The following is a 21,984-nucleotide window of genomic DNA, read 5'->3' as shown; positions in this document are numbered from 1 at the left end:
ACTACCTGGTCTTTGGGCTTAATATAGAGATCTCTGATTGAGCGTCTGAGCACAGAATTATTTACCATAATATTGTCTCTTTTTCCTTTAGTGCTCTTGAGCACGTAAATAACACTCAATTTACCGTACAGAAAACAGGAAAAACAGACAACAGATTGGACTGAGAAGAATCACTGTTTCACAATTCAATTTATCTAGCTCCTTTGGGTATTTTATTTGCTCTCTGTATTAACAGAGCACGTAGGAAGAGCAAGGAGCGGTTACTCAGATCTGAGGAACCAGTCACACAGGTGCAGAGGTGTACCCATTTCTGCAGGCTGGGGGGCGATGCTCTCCTCTAAGTCACGCTCACAGCCTCAGACAGATGCTGTGACCTTCCTGGTCTACCCGCGGGGTTGTTCACGCTGCCCAGCTTTGTGCATGTAAGGCCTAAAGTTTAGTCTTTCTTAGTTCCTGATACAGTCAGGTGAAAGAGCTTCCTCTGGAGTTTATTAAGATGAATCTCTTCTCCAGACCTATGTGGCTGTATGTCTGCCGTGATTAACCCCAGCCTCACATTAATTAGTTTGTGTGTCTAAGTGTCTCTGTGCCTACAAGAGCATACCTGAATGTCTGGCTCTTTCCCACAGCACTATAGGCCCTGCCAAGCCAAATGATAAGCACGGTGCTGTCACAGATAGGCTAAAAGTGCAGCCTGAACGAGGCTCTACAAATGAATGGTTTAAATTTTGTTTTTCACTCAGGATCTCAGCATCTGTTTCTTGCTTGCTCTGTGGAGCTGCCAAACTTCCCTGATATGAGTTCTCATTGGGAGATTATTCTGTGTCATCATTTCCCTTGCAACTGACTGCCTGGCAGCATTTCTCCAAAGAAATCAGCATCACCTGGCAGCTCACTCTCACCTGCGGGCTCTCGGAGAACGACCTCTGCAAAGCTGACATTTCCACAGCGGGGACAAGCAGGCTACACTCAGCACTAGCACAGCATAGGGACCAAAGAGGAAACACATACCGCTTTTTAGGGAATCCTGGCACAAAAGATGCAAATCCTGTTTCAGTAAAAAATGAGCCTGGGAGGAAGAACACAAGGTGTGGATGATGGCAAAGATAAAATAAAGAACAAAAGAGGTTAAGTAGTCAGGGTCACCTCCAGCCACAAAAGACATTGGATTTTTTCATTCTTAAAGTACAACAGTAGATGTGAGAGGCAAACCCGAGAAATACAAATCAGGTTTGATTCTGACTTCTGTATTTGGAGGCCTTCACTCAGACGTTTCACCTGGGACAGCCTCTCTTCTGCAAGTGCAGAACCCTCGGTATTTTTTCCTTTTCAAGTCTCTGAGCACTTTCAATGGATTCTTGCTATCTGAGATGCTCAAAGGCTCTCTCCAATCCCACTGCTCTCTGCACACTTTAAAGCACCCCTTTTCATGTCTGCCCGTGATCGCTGCCAAGCTTCACTCCTTCATTCCCATTACTGACACTCATGCCATTTATTCCTCTACCTGCATTCCCACAGTGGAGACTCAGTCCAGTTCTTCTACACGCGCCACAAGAGGTTTGATTGAAGAGGTTGTTCATTTAGTATGTGGACAGAGACACATTTTACAGGAAATCATTTCAACGAGCAAAAGAAAATTTTAGCCAGAATACTGCCAAACACATCATGTGAGGGGAAAAAAAGTTTTTTAAAAAAAAAGAGCATTTTTAAAGTTCCAATGTTGGGGTTCAGATGTCTGCATACAGGGTGCAGGACAGCCACGAGATTTGGGCTCAGCTTTCTTGTGAAAAAATGGCCATTGGGCTGTGAGACAGTCTGTAAGCTAAAGCCGAGCAAGATGGAAACACAGACAGAAATGAAACTGGAGAAACGGTACTAAGCCAGTGACTCGAGAAAAACACTGACAGGAGAAGCTGTAAAACCCTAAGGAAAAAGAGAGAATCAGGGACAGCAGCTCAGCCAGATGGGTCAGGGAGCAGCTCAGCTGAAGGCGCAGCACAGGCCAGCCCTTGCTCAGCTGGCTGATGAGTAACTGGTAATGAACCCGCACACACCAGGGCTCTGCACCAGCACTGGAGAACACACTGATGTCCTGCTGGCCTCTTAGTGCTGCTGTCCCAGCTCCCTACTGTATGCACAAGCTGATAAACAATTCCTGTGCACTCCTACATTACATACGTCCTGCTGTACCTTTTGAATTGCACAGAGAGATGCCCAAACAGAAGTGACCCCGTAGAGGGAGAGTTACAGAGAGTTTCTGAGTCTGCTGAAGTGATTTGCCAGCGCATTAAAATGATGAGCATCTCAACCAGGCACTGCCACGCGGCTGCAAAGGAGAACCAGAGAAAAAAAATCCTTGTTTTCTTCAGGGCTTGGCAACACAGAGGCAGGCACCATGCTGATGCAGACGCATGAAGGCAAGTGCGCTGGATCACTCTGCCTTTTTGAACAGCATGCCGGCAACAGCACAATCTTTCTCTGAATACCCAATATGCATCTGATATCCCAAAAGCACAGCAAAAGGGGCTCAAGAGAAAGAAAATAAAAAATAAAAAAAAGAGTGGCAGTGCTACTGCTGCTCCTGCCGTTGCTGCTGCTTACCCTGATGGGGGATACGAAAAAAAAAGCCCCCAGATGACAGCTGCTTTGCAGCCAAGGCTGACAGATCAGCTCTTGGTTTTCTATAAAGAAGCACCACATCTAAATTCCCATGCTCTCCAATGGGCATTTGAGAGAGCACTTTCCAAAGCCCCTGATAGTAACCTGTCGATTCTTCAGTACCTCTTTAGGTGATGACCCATGAAGTTAATCTATATCTAGAAGGATCAGACTCGGCAGTGGAAATAGCAGGATTAATGCATCCACTACAAGATGCAGCCTGCCTGATTTCCCAGGTGTCTTCTTTACAGAGCCTACACATTTTCATTTCATCTGTGTCACAAGAACTTAAAAGTTTTAAAAGAACCTAGAGCTTTTGCACCTGTTTACAGTGCCAAAATATAGATAAACTACAAGTCAACATACTCTGGTTTTGCCTGGATTTTGAAAGTAAAGATGGAAATAGCATAATAGATACCTTTTAAGGAAAAGAGTTGATACAGGGAACCAAAGCAAAACACTGAGAGCACATTTAAATTAAAACTCATACCGAAGTGCCATGACTCCACCGGGACTTGAATACAAGCTGAAATGGGGTGTTGGTGAAACTGTCCTGAAATTCTGACGAAATCACAGGATACAACAACGTTACCTTTTGAATTGACCGAAAAAGGAGAAATTAAATTAAATGTGCATTTTTTTTTTCCTTTTTTTTTTTCCTCCCATGTTGAAAATCTGTACTGAAACCGTGAAGTGTGGCCTCTCTTATTTGGATAAGAAACACTGAAGGATCTTTAGCACTAACCCTCTGTGGACTTTGTTCTTTTGCACATCACATTCTGCCAATGTGGTGCTCAACGGGACTGAATGTGTCAAAGCTTTAAGCAAAAGCAGAAAAAAATGCTGTGCTTCTTAAAAATCTGTAAACAATGTTTGGATACGCACAAAAATATCCCCATTAACGGGACATTCATGCCCATACCTAGGGACAGAATTCAGCACTATGCATCCCTGAATCCCTACAGTGGGATCTCTGCACTGCATTCTCTTATGCAGGAAATCAGAAACGACTTCAGTTTCTCTTGGTCTCAAGTACCCGTTCCTATCAGACTATTTTTCGTAACATCTGAAAGAAAAATATATATATATATAATAACATAATATATTTTTATTTATTACCGACTCTGTGACCTTTCTGGATAGGATTCAGTTCTGTCTCCTCCCCTATACTTGGGTTTTGAGATGTTGTTCCTTTCTGCATCTTCCCCTCAACACCAGCCAGGACCCAGGACCCACTTCACGTGTCCCTCATCTCAGACCTTAGCAATTACCTGTCTCACTCACTCCACTTGAGGTATCTTCAACTTGAATTTTTGGTTCCACTCCTAATTGATAGCATGCCACATACAATCATTAAAAGCTGAGTGGATTTTTGTATAGCTTCTCCTTGAATATATGTCTACCTTCCTCCAGAAAGATTCCCTGTTCACTATATTAAATTTCAAAGGCAAAAATAATCACTCACTGCCATGTTCATTTCCCCGTTTTCACTAAAAAAATAAATTAAACAAAAAAAGTTTTCATCAGATAATCAATATCCACCAAGTTCTGAACTTCAGCTTCAAGCCAAAGGCTGATAATAACAATTGGATTAGCGACACACAGCAACACATCCCTATTCTCCCTGGATCCCAGGGCCTAGGCATTTGCATGAATCACTAATGCACTGAACTGCTGATACAGATCAACAGAGCTTTCAAACGCAGTGTCTTGTTGATAACCTCTATAAAACACAACCACAGCTCAGAAATGCTGATCCACACTAATGCACGTCCTTCCCAGTACTTCAGTATACAGTCTAATAAAAATATTAATGCACTAGAAGTGCTGATGCAGCCCCATTAAAAGCAAGATTTCCTCACCATAGAAGCATCCTGGTTTAGTTCCCTGTGAGCAACGCTTTCAGCAAATGTTAGGCTGGAGCTTCCCGAGGAGGAGAAAGCATTAAACAGTTCTTTCTGTCCTTGTCAGTCAGACAAGGTTATAGCAATTCAGAACTGACGGTGTATTTCTTGCCAAAGAGGCAGGTGAGGATAAACAGGAGAAAGTATCCTGCCAGATGAAGGAGTGAAGGGACAACACCCATTGAAGTAACTATGCTCTGGGGTAGAAATTATTTTCTTCTGCTTTCATTTGGTGGTGTGTAGGTCGCATAGGCTGTAGGTCCTACAGGGACAGAACTAAGTGGTTCCCCAGGCACATCAGGAGAGAGCTTGGTACTTTGGGGAAGTCTGGGCACTGCCTCCACTTTCTCCAACTGTTGTGGCACACATTGGCCCATCCATTCCTCTCCTCTGTCACAAGAGCTCCACAAGATGTGAGAACAGAAGCTTCTTATCAGAGAATTTCTTCCTTATTTCTAATCTAAACCTACTCTCTTTCAGTTTAAAACCATTCCTCCTTGTCCTATTACCACGCTCCCTGACAAGGAGTCCCCCACCAGTTTTTCTGTAGCCCCCTGTAGGTACTGGAAGGCCCCAGAGCTGAACACAGGGCTCCAGGTGGGGTCTCACAAGAGCAGAGCAGAGGGGCAGAATCCCCTCCTTCACCCTGCTGCCCACGCTCCTTTTGGTGCAGCCCAGGGTATGGATGGCTTTCTGGGCTGCAAGAACACAATGCCACAGGATATTATACATCCTGTTGTGATGACATAACACAGGGAAAAAACAGCCAGTTGTGAACCTGATCGGCTTTTCCAAAGTCTAAAACTTTCCTTTAAAAGCATGAATGATTTGAAATGGGCAATTCCAGTGTTTCCACTTCCAACAATACTATTTATGCATCACCTTGAAAGGTGATCTCAAAGGCAAATGCAACAAAATGCCCTTGTTCTGCTTAATGGTATATTTTGTGATCTTTGGATGTATACATTGTATATTCTATTGTAAATAAAAGGTATGTTACTAACCAGTTAAACTTGAGGGTTAATCTAAACAAGTAAATTTGCTCTAGAAATTGTCATTAAGGAGAGTACATTCTAACCAAGATCTGTACTAATGAAAAGGGAAAAGATATCTGAAAGATCAAGAAGTTAAAGATTTTTGTGATTTAAAGTACCTCAGTAGAAATTGGGTTGTAGGATTTTCTAAACAAAAGCAATTATAGTAAAATACTATTACAGCCTGAACTGGTAGAGTTCCCAAAGGAGGCTTGACACAATGTAATCTATGACCAAAATAAAATGTATCATATACACTTAAAATATGTCAAAACTGCAAAGTGAAAGTATTTTTTTTTTTATCAGTTTGTAATAAATTACCACAGTTTATTTCAGCATGGCTTCATATGAAGATGAGGCTTATGGGACAATCATATCTACCCACCCATCCGTGGGTGCCTCCTCCCCAGCAATTTGAAACCCATTCACCTTCTGAACTTGGCAGCAAGTATAGATGTTTGTAAGACAATGTAGGTTCTGTAATTTTTGTAAATACCCACAGCTACGAAGAGGAGAGGAAGGCATACCTGTGGATGCACTGACGGAAAGGATGGAGAAACGGCCATTACTCGGTCTTTGGCAGCAACTGATCAGTATATGCAGGTAATGTCTATGCTCGGTAGCCAAAAAGCATGCAGTCATCTCTGAATTTCTTCAGACAAGGCCTCCTGAGATGGGACAAAGTCTTCAGCTGCCCTTCAGGCCCGTTCTCTCACACAGGCGCAAGCCCCCCCCCATGCTGCAGGCCGGCACTGTGTGGAGAGTTACTCAGCACCTACAAAATCACTTCAAAAGTTGATTCACTAAATCCCTAACACTCAGAAAGCACATCAGTGCAGATGGTACAAACCATTAACGCCTGGTTTTAAGAACAAATGACTGACTATCCTAAGCTAACCCCCTTTTCGCAATCGCGGGTTGCTGAGGCGAGGTGCCTCAGGGCCTCTGTGAGGAGAGGCCGGGGCTGCGGCCTGCTTCAGGCGGCTCCACAACCAGCTCAGCACCAGCACCAGCCCCAGCGGCTGTGCCTCGGCTGAAAACTATTTTAAAAGGGCAGAAAACGCCCCTTTTTCTTTCAGAAGGAGTGGGAAACAGCAGAGGGAGCACCAAGGCCAGAGAAGGAGGAGGTGCTCCATGGCATTGTTTTACTGTGTGTATTCTTGTTTCTCACAACACAAATTGCTTTAATTGGCAATGCATTAAAGTTAATTTTCCCCAAGTTGAGCCTACAACACTAACTGATAAACTTTATCTCAACCCAGGAGCTTTCCTGTTCATTTTCTTCCTACTTTCTTGCCGTATCTTGCTGAGGAGGGGAGTGAGCCAGCAGCGGGCGGGAGCCGCCTGTTAGACAAGCTAATCCACCACACACACCGCTCCTCACCCCCAGGTCTGTCACGCTCTATCCAAATATTCTCATACACGTACACATACACATAGCCACATATTTATTCAAACACTCTAGAATGGCCAAAGCTCAATTCAGAAAATGTAGGTGAGTTATGTAACGTACAGGAATACAGCCTTCCTAAGAGTTCATAATGTAAAGCCACCCTCACTGCAACAAAACAGCTTTTTGCCGTTATTAATCAAGGGAATGACCAACAGATTTTTTTTCTACCTGGCTGGGTGCTCAGGAGCACTGAGAGACTAGTACCCTACCCAGTATTATCTTCAATTTGCAGGTAGTAGAGAAAACTTAAACAGGGAAGTAACAAAATAACAGAGTAATCCTTGTGTTAAAATAACCTTGCTGAAATGAACCTGAACATGGCTATTTAGGAGCTTCCTCTCTTTAGGCGGAATGTGCTTGAAAAACAAGAGTTCACATATGCTAAAGAAAAAAAAAAACATTTTACATTTCTTGAGCGCCAGCAACTTTGAATTATCTACCAACACCTTATTTTAAGAAACCTTGATTCACATTAATTTTAAACAAACATTTACAAAACATACTAATGTTTCTCACAATACCAATTAACAAGCAGAAATTGATAGTAACAGGTAGAATAAACTCTGAATACAGAATATCTGTACACGTACATTGCTGTTTACTGTACCCTTTCTGTTCTCTAAAACACTAACAATTCTCTCTGAATTAAATTCAGAGGGATCACCACAAAATTTACAAGCTACCAAAGCCCTAACCTATGATGGTTTTTGAGTATGCAGAGAAAACACAGACTGCGTCTGGCCTTCCACCCAAGGAGTGATTTAACCTCATCGAACTGGATTCAGAAAAATCACAAAGACATTTTTCAATTTTCGAAACCTTTGGAAGAAGACAGAGTTCCTTTTGCTCCAGATTTGATGAGGGGTAACTACTGTAACACTTTAATGAGAATTACCATATTACCACACCAGCTCTACAGCAAAAAGGACTGAACACCATCTAATAACTACCAATACATTTCAGTATCCAAGTCCTGCTTCTTATTTGTAACACACTTCACTAAATTACTCCCAATGTATTAATCTCCTTCCCATTTCAATGCACTGAGTTTTCTACTGTACTTCCATACCTGCTGGCTAAAGACAAAAATTTCTCCTGAAAACTGAAGAAACTAACCCTGCACAGAAGTGAGGCCATACATTTAAGAACAGCTCAGAATTATATAACTGAGAAAACTCTAAGGCCACTGCTGCAGACACATCTTATGGACAATCTGTCCTTCCAAGAATGCATTAATGTCTGTGGAACACAATTAAATTTTATTTTACTTGACAGTGCTCCATTGAAACTTCAGAGTAATGCATTTCAAAGTGCATTTAAGGAACGCATTAACTATCTTTATAGCTGTTCATACAAATTCTCCTATGTACGTTATCACCAAACTGATACAATTGGGGACAGATCTGTAACTAGTACAAACAAGTATATTTTACTCTGCTGAATTTAATGGAGCTCCTCTTCAACCTGATTTATTGACATTACAATTTGTTTCATTGAACTGATAAAGACTGGCAGGGTGACATCTATATTGTTATTTTATTTTTTTGATGCATTCCACAAAACGTTAAAAATAAACCTATATAAACAGAGACAGGCAGAAGATAACTTACTTCAATGTCACTCAGGTAATACCACCACACAGAGATACACAGGGTTCTGCCAGAAAGACAGGAATGAATACAGACTGTGTTCCTAAAGCATACTCATTAAAACTTTCTTTTTCTGAATGCTCCTACAAGAACAACTCCTAATTTACACTCAAGTAGCTCCTTTCATAGGAAAAAAATATTTTATAAGAAAAAAAGTAAATTCTGTAGCTCACATATGGGAATCAGTACTGAAATTATTATAAATAAATAAATCTTTAGCTAAAAATAGGCATTGTCACTCTTTAAGCCAAAAGAGTTTTCAGATCCTAAGGAAATGGTGAAGTTGAAGAATTCAAGCAGAAAAGAAATGAAAGAGCCAATGTACAAAATAAGTGCAATGCAGTGCTGAAAAAGATACTAGAGCACACACAGGTAAGGATGATGGAAATGTGAAAGTATTTCCAAGTAATTAGGACCATCCTTTCCCTAACTTAGAGATTTGTTATCTAATTACACCTGTTGATTTCACTGTGAATCACATCCTCTGGTCAGGAAGTTACTTTTTAATCTACGACTGACTGCTTACACCCTCTGCAAGACCTCTCATCTGTCAGGCAACCAGTACGTGGCTCGAAGAACAGAGAACCAAGAAAGGCCAAAGTGATAGTTTTCTGTAAAAGGGCAATGTGGTATGTAGCCTTACATATTTAGAAAGGCATACAGTAGCATGAGTAACAACTTCAACTAAACAAAAGTTGCTTTATTATACTACGTTTGCCCTATCAAGCTGACTTCTGGCAGAGAATGTCATCAGGAGCAAGCTCAGAGGAACGGATGCTGAAGGCTTTTAAAAGGCATGCATGTATAGGACAAGCCTGTTTCTAGCACCAAATCAGTAAATCATCCAAATCCCAAAGACTTTACCATACCAGAGGCATGCCTCTGGCTGTGCTGTTTTGGAAAATTTCAGTCTCAACAGTTCAGACATTTCCCAGAAGGAGGTTACAGAAAAATACACTGTTTTGCTCACGTTTAAAAACAAAAGAAAAAAATATTTTCTTTAAGAAGCTCTAGACTTGCAGTGTGGAACTACAACTTGGCAGGGGAATCACTTTCCAAGAATAACTCATAAGCCTTTGGAAAAACTACAGCCAAGTCCTTCTTAGCAAAGATGTTTGGGTTTGCTGCAGCCCATTCACCCTGAGCAGGCTGCAGCCAGGACTAGAGGAGGCCAGCCAAGGTTTTCTCCACAAATGCGGATTTCCTCACCTAGCCTCAGCATCAAAAGTATATAAACAGTTTCTTGTTTCTTCCTACACTCCGGCAGAGTGAAGACAAAAAAGACCTAAGGTGTAAAGGTGTAAGCACTGGCACAAGAAGATTGGTGGTGGAAAGCAGGGAAGCATCCGAGTTTATGAAGATGAGGTTTACCCACACTAAATAAGCTCTCTAGCTCTAAAGCTTGGAAAGGAATCTAAAATTTGAGTCTCAAAGTTTCACAAATACCCTTCGTGGTAGCAAATGTCTATGTAACATATTTTAAAATGTATGCCTTATTTCTATGTGCATTAAAAACCTTTAACTTCAGCTATTCCACTAGCAAAAGCGGCAGAAAACTGATGACTGAGCACAAAGTATCTTCATCACTAATACATGAAAAGATTGCCATTATTACTGGAAAATTAGTGTTTCCAATGTAATTGCTAAATCCTTACCATAAGGCATTTAACGCAGAGATGCCAAACTAATGCTGCATAGGTTACTCGAATTTGAGCATTTCCTTATTTTAGAGCACTTTAGTTTTACTAAGATCCTTTGGGGGATTTTTTGGCACATAAAGACACACAGAGATTGTTAGTATTTATGTAGTTTTAGGATGGTAATGAAAGCATCCTGTTTGCCTTTATTCTGAGACAGGGAATTTGCACACAAAAAAAGCGTGTCATTCAAATCTGAAGGGCAGGAAACAAACCAGCTAAATAATAGAAGCATAACCCAGTGGTCAAATTGAAACTATGGGACTCAAGAGATCTTAGGTGTTCTTCCTCAAGTACCTACAAAATGGGAAAATTGGCTATCTCTGACTTGTCTCCAGTTCAGCTGCTGGTGTCTGGCACCCAGTTCCTCAAGCCTTCTGGCCAGGTGTACTCAAGCACGCAAGGTTTTTACACCTAGAGCTAATGTGAAAGATGCAGCTGCTGAAAGCTTTAAGAGCAGGAGGTGTGAAACAATAACAATTCCACATTTTGAAACTGCATTTTTGGTATTAATTTTTTAAAGAATGATATGATCAATTCACTAACTTCTAGAGTCTTGAAGTACAAGGCCCCTCTAACATACTTTCCAATCTTGCAACAGCTCTTAGCAGTTCTCTGCACTTTTATAGTTCCACCCACGTATATGAATGCTTGCAGGTACACTGACAATTCATTACTTGAATGTACCTACATGCACGCTTGCTGGCTCGTATTTTATAATGTAGATATTGCTTATTTTGAAAGAGAGAGGCTGGACTAAATGCTGTTCTTGTTTATGCGTTCAGACAAGCATGCCTTAGTGAAGATCTTCAAAACAGAGTATAATATTCAAAGGAATCTAAATGATTTAAATGGTTCTCTTACAAATACGGTTTTGAAAACACTTCCTTACCATGATTAAGTTTTGCTCTTGTGATCTCTGCATTGGTGTATAAATACAGCTGACTTGGTTTTCAAATGGAATCAGCCTCCTAAAGCTCACACCAAAGCCTCTGATTTTATGGCAGTTCATTTCCTACAGAAAGACACCTACAGTTGATAGCTGCATTTCTGAGAAGAAACATTACCTACCTACTGGTGACAAACAGGAGAAACACACCCTTTTTGCTGCTCACCAGGACAAATTTGAGAACTGCATCAATTTTGGTTTAATACAGAGACCTTGAGGTCACAACTGGAAGCACACAGAGACACCTGAGCCCTACAAAGGCAGGCAGCAAGGCGGTGTGTCCACTGCCAATCCAGTGACGTAGTTGTATGAAAATGTGTGCGCAAAACCAATTTTTCCTGTAAACAGTCCTTTACCCTGGAATGTGGATATCTTTAAGCATGGAAAAAGCCTTGTGACTCTTCTTGCCCTAAATATGAACTGAGTTTAAAGCGAAGAAAGACAATAACCCTTTGCCATGAAGAGCTGGCATCAGAAAGGAAAAGGGGCTTGACTGCATCCTCACAAACACCGTAAATGTTGCCCTGCATACATTGCAATTTCAGTAAAAGCAAAACTACATTCTAGGTGTCATATCAGATTGTACTTGGGTCAGTTTCATGCTATGATAGCAAACTTGTTCAGCAAAGAAGGATCCCTGAAATTACTAAGGAGGGAATCTAGAGCTTTATGAAAAGTCTAGACCAAACTCGTGGGTCCTCTCCATCGCTCCCTTCCAACAATGAATTTATTCAGGCACAGCCCAGCAGTCTAGGTCAATTACTGGGAAAAGGCCAGGGCACAATATATCAATTGAATGACTTTCTACCTCATTAAAGGTGAAAATAAAAGGGATTTGAGCAACAGCAGCCTCTTGTGTGCTTGCTGATGGGATTTGAGATTTGCTATTGATTTTTCAAGTGGAGGCACTTAGTTCTTCTTACTTTACTGAAAGGACATTTTGTCATTAAAATGAATGACCAAAAAAAAAATAATCCACCCCTACAAATCCCAGCCATGGGGATAATTTCAGGGGATACACAGTTAACTGGTATTAAAACTCCTCCCTCCTCAACCACTGCTATACAGAGCTTTCCTTAGCAAATTTGCCTTTATTGGTATGGAAAAATTAGGCAGAGCACAAGGCCTGTGTGATTTCCAAGCTAGAAGGTACTCTAGCACTTCAAAGACAACTTTACATCACTTTAAATAGAGTTCCCAAACTGGTGTTCTAGTATCTTCATTCCTGACCTGCCCCAGTAAAGTATGGAATAACAAATACGAAATAAAACCCCATTCATCGAACGACTTAAGTTAGAGTCCAGATGCTGAAATAAATAAGTTGGGTAGGGGTGGAAATCAATGTGAGAAGCAATCAGAGGGATTCCTGAAGCAAATAAAAGCAAGGAAGTCAGAGTTTGTGGAAGCAAAAGCAGACAGCTCCTGAAATCCACTCTCCCTGGCCTGAAGCACTGGGCTTTACTGATCTCACTCTCTAGCCGAGACATAAAACTGCTCTACCAAAGTTCCCTCTGAAACACAGAGAGAGAGTTTTTGCCTTCATGACCTCTGTAACCATGAAGTCAAACTGTTTCTTCTTGAGCAGCCTCCTTCAATTCAGGACCTGCACATCCCTTAACTGCAGAAAACAGCAGAAGCACACAGCACAATGTATTCGGTCCTTCATCTCGCATCAGCCCACCAGCCACGAGTCCAAACTGCTCATCAGGAGGCCCTGAAAAACTCTTACCGAGCAAAACTGCACTCTGCTGGAACATCCTGGAGTATTTTTCATTTGTCTTTATTTTTAGTTTCCCATTAATTACCTTAAAATAATACTTTCACAGTGTTTCTGTAGAATTAATTGCGGTATGAATGTGCTGGCACAAACCAGCATGCTCCAACACGAGCTCAGAAACAGATAAAATAGCACTCTTCCGGGTACCGCTTTGTTGCGGATCTAATTAATGAAGATAAATTCAAACAACATCCAGAACTTCATTTTTTAAACAGCAAAGACAATTACAATCTTAAAAGAAATCATAACATGAAAAATAACCACAGAGCAGAAATATGCACGGCTCGATGGGACAAGTCAGCTATCTCGGGCTGAAACGGGGAGCTCGCTTGGAGCCTTTGGCACTCTCACAAACCCCACATCATTTTTCTGGCTCGACTTCATTTGTCACTACAGAGCTAATTGTAAAAAGAGGTCAAATGATTATTGTGGTATTTCAAATTCAGAGCAAAAGCTAGTACATATCGTTAATCAAGGAAATTGCTAGTGCCTCATTCTGCAGAGTAAATTGTTTAAGTTGTATCTCTCCTTCTGTGGGTCTGGTTAAGGACACAGAAAACAAATGGGCTTTCAGCACTTAAACAAAAAAAAAAAAGGGGGGGGGGGAAGAAATATAGCCTTCATAACTCATGTGAGGCCCTAGGAGGGTGGGATGGATGCTTGGTTGCTTTTTAGACTGGTGCTGTTTAGTATCTTTATCAGTGAGATAGATGGTGGGACCACAGGTACCGTTAAATTGGCTGATGGAGGCTCCTCACCCTGCATCATCCCGAGGACTGAAGGAAGCCAGTCACCTTGTCCTACTTCCAGCAGTATTTATACTTTTTCAGATCTAATTTGGAATCAAAGAACTCCTCCAACCCTCTGATCCTAAATCCAGAGGATGCCTATATGCAGCAACTTCTTCAAGCAAAGCTTCAACACAGACCCACCCCTTATACACAGCGCTCATCTGCAACTGGCAATGTAAAGCTGCTTGCTAAAGCAGACAGTTATATGGGTAACAATCCAGTTTACTTCTGAAGAGCTATGGGTTGGAAGAATTGACTATATTTTCACGTGCGAAAGAGGTGGAGCAAGGAAGAAGTCATGTCAGACTCAGACTTCAGCAAAGGGAGATGCCTGTGACAGCAACTTTCTCTCCAGAGGCTCCATCTCCAGCAGCCTTCCTTGCCCCCAAGGAGTAATGGAAGTGGACTGTCTCTGAAACAGCCGAGGTGCCTGCAGAATTAGCCGAGAGCAGGTGCTGAGCAGGGTACAAGGTGTCTGTCACTATCCTGAGCAGTAGTTAAGTCAACTGACTAATTTTACAAATTAAAGTCTAGACATTTTCTTGTCCAGTTTGATCTTTACGCCAGTCTCCTTGGTTCCTTCTCTCTGTTGCCAATGCTCCCAAGTTGTTCACTCACCTGCTGCCTCCTCCCTCCTCTCCAGGAAGTGCACAAGGCTTAAGCTCCGTGACCATTCCCACCTCTTTGCTTCCAAGCCTGCCCCACCACCTGACCATCTGTACTTTCTCTCTCAGCAGAAAATTAACTGGCGATAGCATCTGGCACGAGAAGGTGAAGGGATTTTCACTGCTGTCATAACACTAACAAACACTTGTAAAACGATGCAGAGACAAAATCAGGCCACCATTAATATCTGATCATTACCGCTCCTGGTGGGTCTTAGAGTGAGCAGAAGTGAGCACATCCTAAGTAAAACGTAACTTCATAGGCAAGGATATTATAAAATGACTTAAAATGCATCCATTTGCAAGCCTCTTTCGGTAGAAACACACTCTCACATTATGAACCCATGCCTGCTCACCATTCGTAGCCTGATGTGACACTGTAATGGCAGATACCCAGCCACTAAAACCGTAAAAATAAGTAATTACAGTAATAATGCAGAGGATTTGGAACAGCAGGGAGGGAATAAGCTGAGACAGACGTGCAGGAAGAGCACGAGAACGTTGTGCAGCGAGGACTCAGCCACCTGCTGACTGCACAACAGAGAAGCCTCTTAAGAGGCAAACGCACTCAGAAAGGCAGGGAGTGCAAGTACAGTTCAAAGAGAAACTTTCCTGCCTGCTACAGTGCTGTAAATATTGCTTTCATTACTATCCTAACTACTACCTAAGTCTGCAGGCAGGAATCCTTTAATTCACAATCATTTGCAAGAGACAGTACATAAAATCTAATAGGCACATATGCTCAGCCCTTGAAATAGCCCCAGCAGTTCCTCCTCACGACAGCAGCGATAGGCACAGCCTCCCTGCTGCTGGGGACATCGGTCCCCATCACTGTCAGAGACAAATCCAATCCAGGCAGATTGGAGAGGAGCTGCTCGGCTGCAGCGCAGGCCTGGAGGCCTGGCTGGGTTTGCAACGTATGCTCCCCAAGCAAGGAGAAAGCCGGCAAGAGAAGGGAATGGGGAGGACAGGAGGAAGGAGACAAATGGGGAAGAGGAGGGAGGGAGGGATAATCCCTTGTTCACAGGGGTAATATCAAGGTGACACCGTCCTTAGCTGGCTCCCAGGTGCAGCAACATCCATGTCGTGCTTCCCTCACATACCAGTGCTTCAGATGCCAGCGATGTTTGTCAGGTGCCAGAGGTGAGATGGGTTTTATGGGGCTTTGAAGGGAGGCTGGTAGAGCAGGAGGAAACGAGGTGCTGATGCTCATAACAAAATCCGCTGGAACGGGACAGCAGGAGCGTGTCTGGCGTGCGAATGAAGGCGTTAAAGAACGTAGCACACCACAGCAATGTCACAGACCCTCTTTGAGGGCACGGCAGCCATCTGCATCCTCGCAAAAATTAAAAAGCAAAGCTTTTGGATTCATGAGACACTGGTGCGGCTAGGCTGAGGGAAGTACAGGCAGAAGATGTGGATGCGCTGTGTAACACAGACCTTCTCTTACCAGATTTGTTTCACATCACATTTGCACTAGACAGATTTGAACTGGAGGAAAGGAAGCTAAGGAAAAGGTTGGGAGCTGTGGTTTACATGGCACTTCCCAAGCCTCAGGTGACTCTGCCCTCTTCAGCACGACAGAGCCAGGACGTTATGCCCCTGTCTCCCACCACCCGTGTCCAAGCGCCCTCAGCTGTATGCACACACTGTTCCACGGGGTCCCTTTGGACAGGAGGGGCAAAACCAGCTTAGAGAGGCACAGAAACATTCTGAAAACATGCCAAGTAATAAAAGCACTGTCTTGTAAAAGCTTGGGCAGTGATTACTCGTCACAAGGCAACTTTTATTTCTGTTTAGACTACCCTAGGGCGTTGATTATGCTGAATTGATTACGAGGACAAAGCCTGACTTGTGTCCCGTCTGCCAGCCATCACGGGATCCCACCGGCCAGACTCACCCCCGACCGAGCTGAGCCTCCCGAGCTCCTGAAGCACTTTGCACAATACCTGGTAGTGGCTGTGCTCCTGAGGGCACACGAGATCTCTGCTTCTACTGCTGTGCTCTGCCCCCTGCAGCGACTGCAGATGACTTGCTACAGGACTGCACGCTCTTGCCAGGAGCCGCCTTCCTGCGCTCAGATGGGGCAGTGCTCTTAGGTGGTGCCCACAACTACTTTTAAGCAGTTATGCACCGCATCAAAAGAAGAACATTTTGGCTCATTACAAGGTTTTGGTACTTGGTGAGGCAGAGTTAGAGAAACACACAGGGTTAACGCCTTACAACGTGAGGAATGCATTTTCTCAAGCGCATCTGGTGTGTAGGTGACACATCCCATTACTCAACAGTCACACAGGCCTTAGGTACCCGTTCACTTGCAGGGTCCACACACCTCTTTTTGCTCACATCCTTACCATGACGCTTAAACATCTAACAAGAGGACTCAAAAAACCTAGGTGCTAAGTGCACGACCTGATCAACGAGAAATATTACACAGCTTGAACAGTATTCCTCATTAGGAGCAAGATGCTTTAGGTCACGGTGAGGTAACCAGCATCCCCGTACCTTGAAGGTAAGTCTCCAACAGCCCGTCCTCATAATACCCAGCACAGGGACCAAAGACCCCAAGGTTTGGAAGGGAACTCAACAGGGGTCCCTGGGCAGCAGAGGCGCTGCCAGCAGCGGGTGGTGGAGGACTCCAGGGGTGCGTTCCAGGACCACTCCTGGCCCTGGGGATCGGAGATGTGCCCAGACTACAGGTTTTGGTAAGTGTGAGCTCTGAAGTAGGCCACAAAGTATAAAATGCTGCTTTCATCTCTGTATTCCTAATATATGTTTCATCATTACACCAACCTTTTATTCCCTTCTTGAACTGCCCTGAATTTAATAAACTGAGTCTAGAAAATCTGTCCAGGTAGATACACCAGCTTCCTGATTAATGACACTTGTACAACTGGCGGCAAGCTGAATCTTAATGAAGCCTGGAAAATGATTATTTTGTGAATTCTATGGTGCAGAATTAGTTAAACAGGGCTGTTTTTCAGGACGATGCATTTTTATGCATTAAGATGACTTCAGTGCAGTTGTGAAGCCCAGCCTCTGTAGTTGCTGAGAATTACACTTGTTTATTGCATCTGAATAAATTTGGCACAAGAGTGCTCTCGGGCACTGCTGCGAGGTTTATGTATTCTTGGGTGGTACAATCTGCATTTCTATATTTTGAAATATTTAGGTTCATCAATAAAGCTAAAGGGCAGTGAATTAAAAATCAATACAAAGGCAGACTTCTTAAGGCAACAGAGAGGGAGTTCACAGAATACGTAATTGCCAGAATTCATTAAAGACAGGTGCAGGTAATGAATTTTAAGAAGGAGCCAGTGTTATCATTATGCAACCTCACATAAAATGGGTAGTAAAAATCCCACTTTGGAGTGTGGACTGACAGATACAAAGGTCACGAAGTAACTCCTCTGCCTTTTCAGCCTTAAGTAAATTACTGCACTGTTGATTAGGTAAATTACGGAGAGGAGCTGAGGGTCACCTTGATAGGGCTCCATCGCAGTTCGAGGCGGTGTGCGATACACCCCAGGAGGTAATGAGCTAATCCAACACGGCACAGTCTGCATTAGCAGAGAATCGCTTCGTCTTACATTCCTAACGTAAGGAAGTTTGGGAAGCATCCCTCACCCATCCCAAAACACAGGGAAAGAGTACGTTCTCACTTGCCTTGGGAGAGTAGCGACCTTGGACAACCTTCAAAAAAAATAACCATTTATGAAGCACAAGCACTCCTCTGACATAACAGTGATTGAAGAAGTCTTTGCAATTCCTCAGACTTGTGCTTTCAGAAGAGAGAAAACTGAAAAAGGAGGAAATCCTCTGTCAATGCAGGCAGTGGCAACCACATCTCATTTCAAATTTAATCTCAGCTGAAAACCAGCATCAGCACAACACTCAGAGACAACTTTAAACAGGCAATACTGGACTGCAGCTAGTTAAGGGAAATCTCATCCCAATTAGTAGTGGCAGTCTGTAAAAATATCATTATTTTTTTTATTTGCCATACCCTGCGTGTGATGGCAAGTGCCTTGTTTAAAGAGAAATCTCAAAAGCAGCATCTCTAAAAGAATTACAAAAACGTTAAAGAAATCCACAAACACTTCCCACGACACTTTTATAGCACTGACTACAATAATACCTAAACTCTGCTGCTTAACAAGGCTAATATGAATGAATAATAACAGCTACCTCATCGAGTGGTAGCTGTTTTCTCCAGCTTTCACCCCAACCAGTGTGACTCTGGGCACTTACCACTTTAAACCCCTGTTCCAGTGCAGGGATGGAGGTTTAGCACCACCCTCACTGTCCTAGCATGCTGTTCAACCAGGTATTAGATTTCTTCTTTCTTCATTTGGCAAAACAAACCATTAGTGGATTGCAGTGACCTGTAAATCCCTGACAGCAGTGAGAAAGAGGACAGCATTCAGAGAAGCAAAATATGCCACAGCCTGCCATCAGCAGAGGGAAAACCTCAGTCACTGAATAAAACCTGTAGAAATAAAAATTGTAGGAATACTACAGCTTGCTAACCAAACACACAGTTTCACAAAAACAGTACTTTCCACTGGAAAACTGCTGAAAAATGCTAAATACCATCTAAGAAAAATCACCATCTAAGAAAAATGTAACTGAAATATCTCATTACAGAGTTCCTTGCCGCAAGGGAGTTTGTATTTTTTTTTTTTAGTGTGAACTGTCCCAAAATGTTTCCTTGAACTTGGATTAAGAAATTATTAAACTGCATTTCCCTAGCAGCATGTTGATTTATGTAAATGGAAGTATGGGGCCACATTTTCTAACATAAACTAGATGGCCCAAAAGATTACATTTCCTATAATGCAATGCAGATCTTCCTCTGAGGGCTCTGTATGATATATTATGGAAACTGCATAATTCTGAGTAATCCCTTGAGATGGAGTCCAGAAAAGCAGGCCAACCCAGGAGGGAGAATGGAAAACAAATCATGAGTCTTAACTGCAATCCCTATCTTGAATATAGCTTAAATACTAAACAGGCTCAAAATGAAATACTGCAGAGCCAATCAATAACAGAAATTAAACATCTTCAACCTGGAAAGTGTTAAGATATTTCATTTTGATTAAAGAAAAGTCAGACGGAGTTTTTCAGCATTCCTACTATGTTAAAATGTCTTATTTCACATTTTAGTACCAACCTGGAATAAAACCAAATATTCAAATGCAGGCGTTCCCACTGTGATGGAAACTTTAAATTTTGCTCAGCTCTAATCACAGTTAATTCCCTTCTCTAATTTCAAAGGCAACCCTGAAGTCACGTGTCAGGACGGCCATTTACCCTTTATTTTCTTTCCTCCCTTTAAAAAAAAAGTCTCAATCTTCTGACACATGAATGCCTACAGTGCAGCCTGCAGAGCCCCTGGTAAGCTGCTAATCAGATGTGTACAGATGCACACGCAGGCAGCGAGCTTGGCAGGAGTTCAGCAGGTCATCCACAGAAGAGCAAACCATATTAAACGAGCCATGTCAACACTGCTCCGTGCGAACACATACCGACAGTCATATGGAAAGCAGTGATTTCACGATGATGTTCCTGAACATGAGCTTAATCCCCCTTTCTTGACCCTGCAGCGTCTGCAGGTGATGAACTTGATACCACGTTGACTAAAATACAAGGCCCCAATTTTTCTACCACAGGGAAAAACTCTAAAAGGGTCGGTGGTGTGGGGTTTGGTCCCGTGTTTTTAAAGCTTTCTGTCCTCAGAAAGTCTTGCCTCGGTTGGAGGCACGGTTATCCACCGTGCCTTTGGGGGTGAGGTGACATTTTTTAAAACCACATGGCGGGTACCAAAAGGGATACAAAAAGGATGAAGATTGGCATCACAGCCTGTTCCACAAATACCACCACCGGGGCACTCTCTGCCCATTCGGTTACGCTACCTATGTGATGATTTAGGAGCCACATTCAGGAAGCTGCACAGGATTTGCTTTTGTTTTGTGTAGCTGGCTGAACACAAGGCTCGGGACTAGCACTCCTCACCCACCTTCTTTTTTTTTTTTACAGAATTCCCCTACTAGAGAAACTAAGAGGGCAAAAAGCCACCACAATCACCCCATCAGCATCGCCACCACCACCAACCCAGCTTGCTTTCTCCACCCATTAGGTGTTTGAGCTCCAGCCATCCTTTTTTCTCTCTCCCCACCCCACACTAGTAAAGCCGTGCTGAGTCAGCTATTGCCTACACCAAACAGCCCTGGGTGATCCTAAGCAGGGTAGGAAAGTTCAGCTCCATCCTAGCTGGTAATCAGTTTATGCCCTGAAGCACTGATTGTGCTAAGGTTTGCACTTTTACCCAGGTTTGCATCATCGGGGGGGGCAGTGCCATTAACAGCCTGTCACACACTCAGCAGCTCAGGGAAGATTTTTCTTCAGGCTGAAGGAAGTTTCTCTTTTGGGATTTTAATGGCTGTGTGGCAGGTTCCTCGCTGCACATTTCTGCTGACAGGCTGTGCTCAGAGGGCACCACAGGAAACAGTGCTGCCTCCCTGCTTCTCCATTTACCTGTATTTATAACCTGGCTGTGCGGGGCTGACCGCATTTACCTCTTGGAAAAAAACTATCCAGCCCACAATGGTGCTGCGCCAGCCATGAGACGGCCAGAGGAGCAACAAACTGAAACTGCAGGCAGTCAATCGGTGAGAGCCAACAGCAGCTCTCACATTTTACCCACCTTTTTGAAAACCCTGGGGAAGAGGCATGAATCAGGCTGATAAAAACAGAAGCCACTCACCTCCAGGTTACTGGTTCAGGCTAACTCCCCAGCCTAATCTGGAAAGGCTCTGTTATCCCCTGAAGGTTATTTAGGGGGTTTTAAGGAACTTACTAGAAATAAGTCACGCTGTGCAGAACATTTACCTACTGCCAACCATCCTAAAGTGCCCATCCCAAAGCAGCACTAGCGTGAGGATGAAGCACACGGGACCACCACATCATCATGGTCCAGCTGTACCGGAGCTACTGCATCAACACATCGAGAAAAATCTCAGCCTCCTTCTGAAGGAGGTACCATTAAGATAGGAAACTTTAAGGGCTGCTAAAAATTGCCTTTTTCTTTTGTCTTTTTACAAGCCTGACTTACAGCAGCACTTGTTTGGCCTTCTCAGGGAAATATTTCCATCTTAAAACACCTTTTTTTTTTCCTGTATAGCTTTGCTCTGATGTGGTTGTAACTCTCAGAATGCGGTAGCTGGACCTTTCTGCTGAAGAGGTGGAGAAATGCATCTCCTGCGTCAAAAAGCCCTGTCCTTACTGCTGAGCAGGCAGCACAGTAAAACAACATGACATCCACAAAGGGAGTGATAAGCATCTTCCGTGCTGTAGCAGCGATGCTAATTACTGACAAGCACCTGAGGCAACACTGGAAGATGCCAA

At 43.1% G+C, this 21,984-nt stretch overlaps 1 protein-coding gene across 10 annotated transcripts in view; it reads right to left on the bottom strand.

Moving 5' to 3' along the window:
* TSPAN4 (tetraspanin 4) overlaps positions 1-21,984 on the bottom strand; it is a 332,463-nt gene that overhangs the window by 119,183 nt on the left and 191,296 nt on the right. The window contains exon 1 of one of the 10 annotated variants that reach the window (XM_068684542.1): positions 6,124-6,177. The exons of the other annotated variants lie outside the window; for them this stretch is intronic. Within the exon in view, the coding sequence (XP_068540643.1) occupies positions 6,124-6,162 (39 nt within the window). The 5' untranslated portion in view covers positions 6,163-6,177. Of the gene's footprint in view, positions 1-6,123; positions 6,178-21,984 lie in introns of those variants that run through there. 10 annotated transcript variants of the gene reach the window in all.

Source organism: Anas acuta, chromosome 5 (assembly GCF_963932015.1).
Source record: "Anas acuta chromosome 5, bAnaAcu1.1, whole genome shotgun sequence".
NCBI lineage: Eukaryota > Metazoa > Chordata > Aves > Anseriformes > Anatidae > Anas > Anas acuta.
The sequence above is the reverse complement of the archived record's forward strand: the minus strand, read 5'-3'. Positions and strand labels throughout refer to the sequence as shown.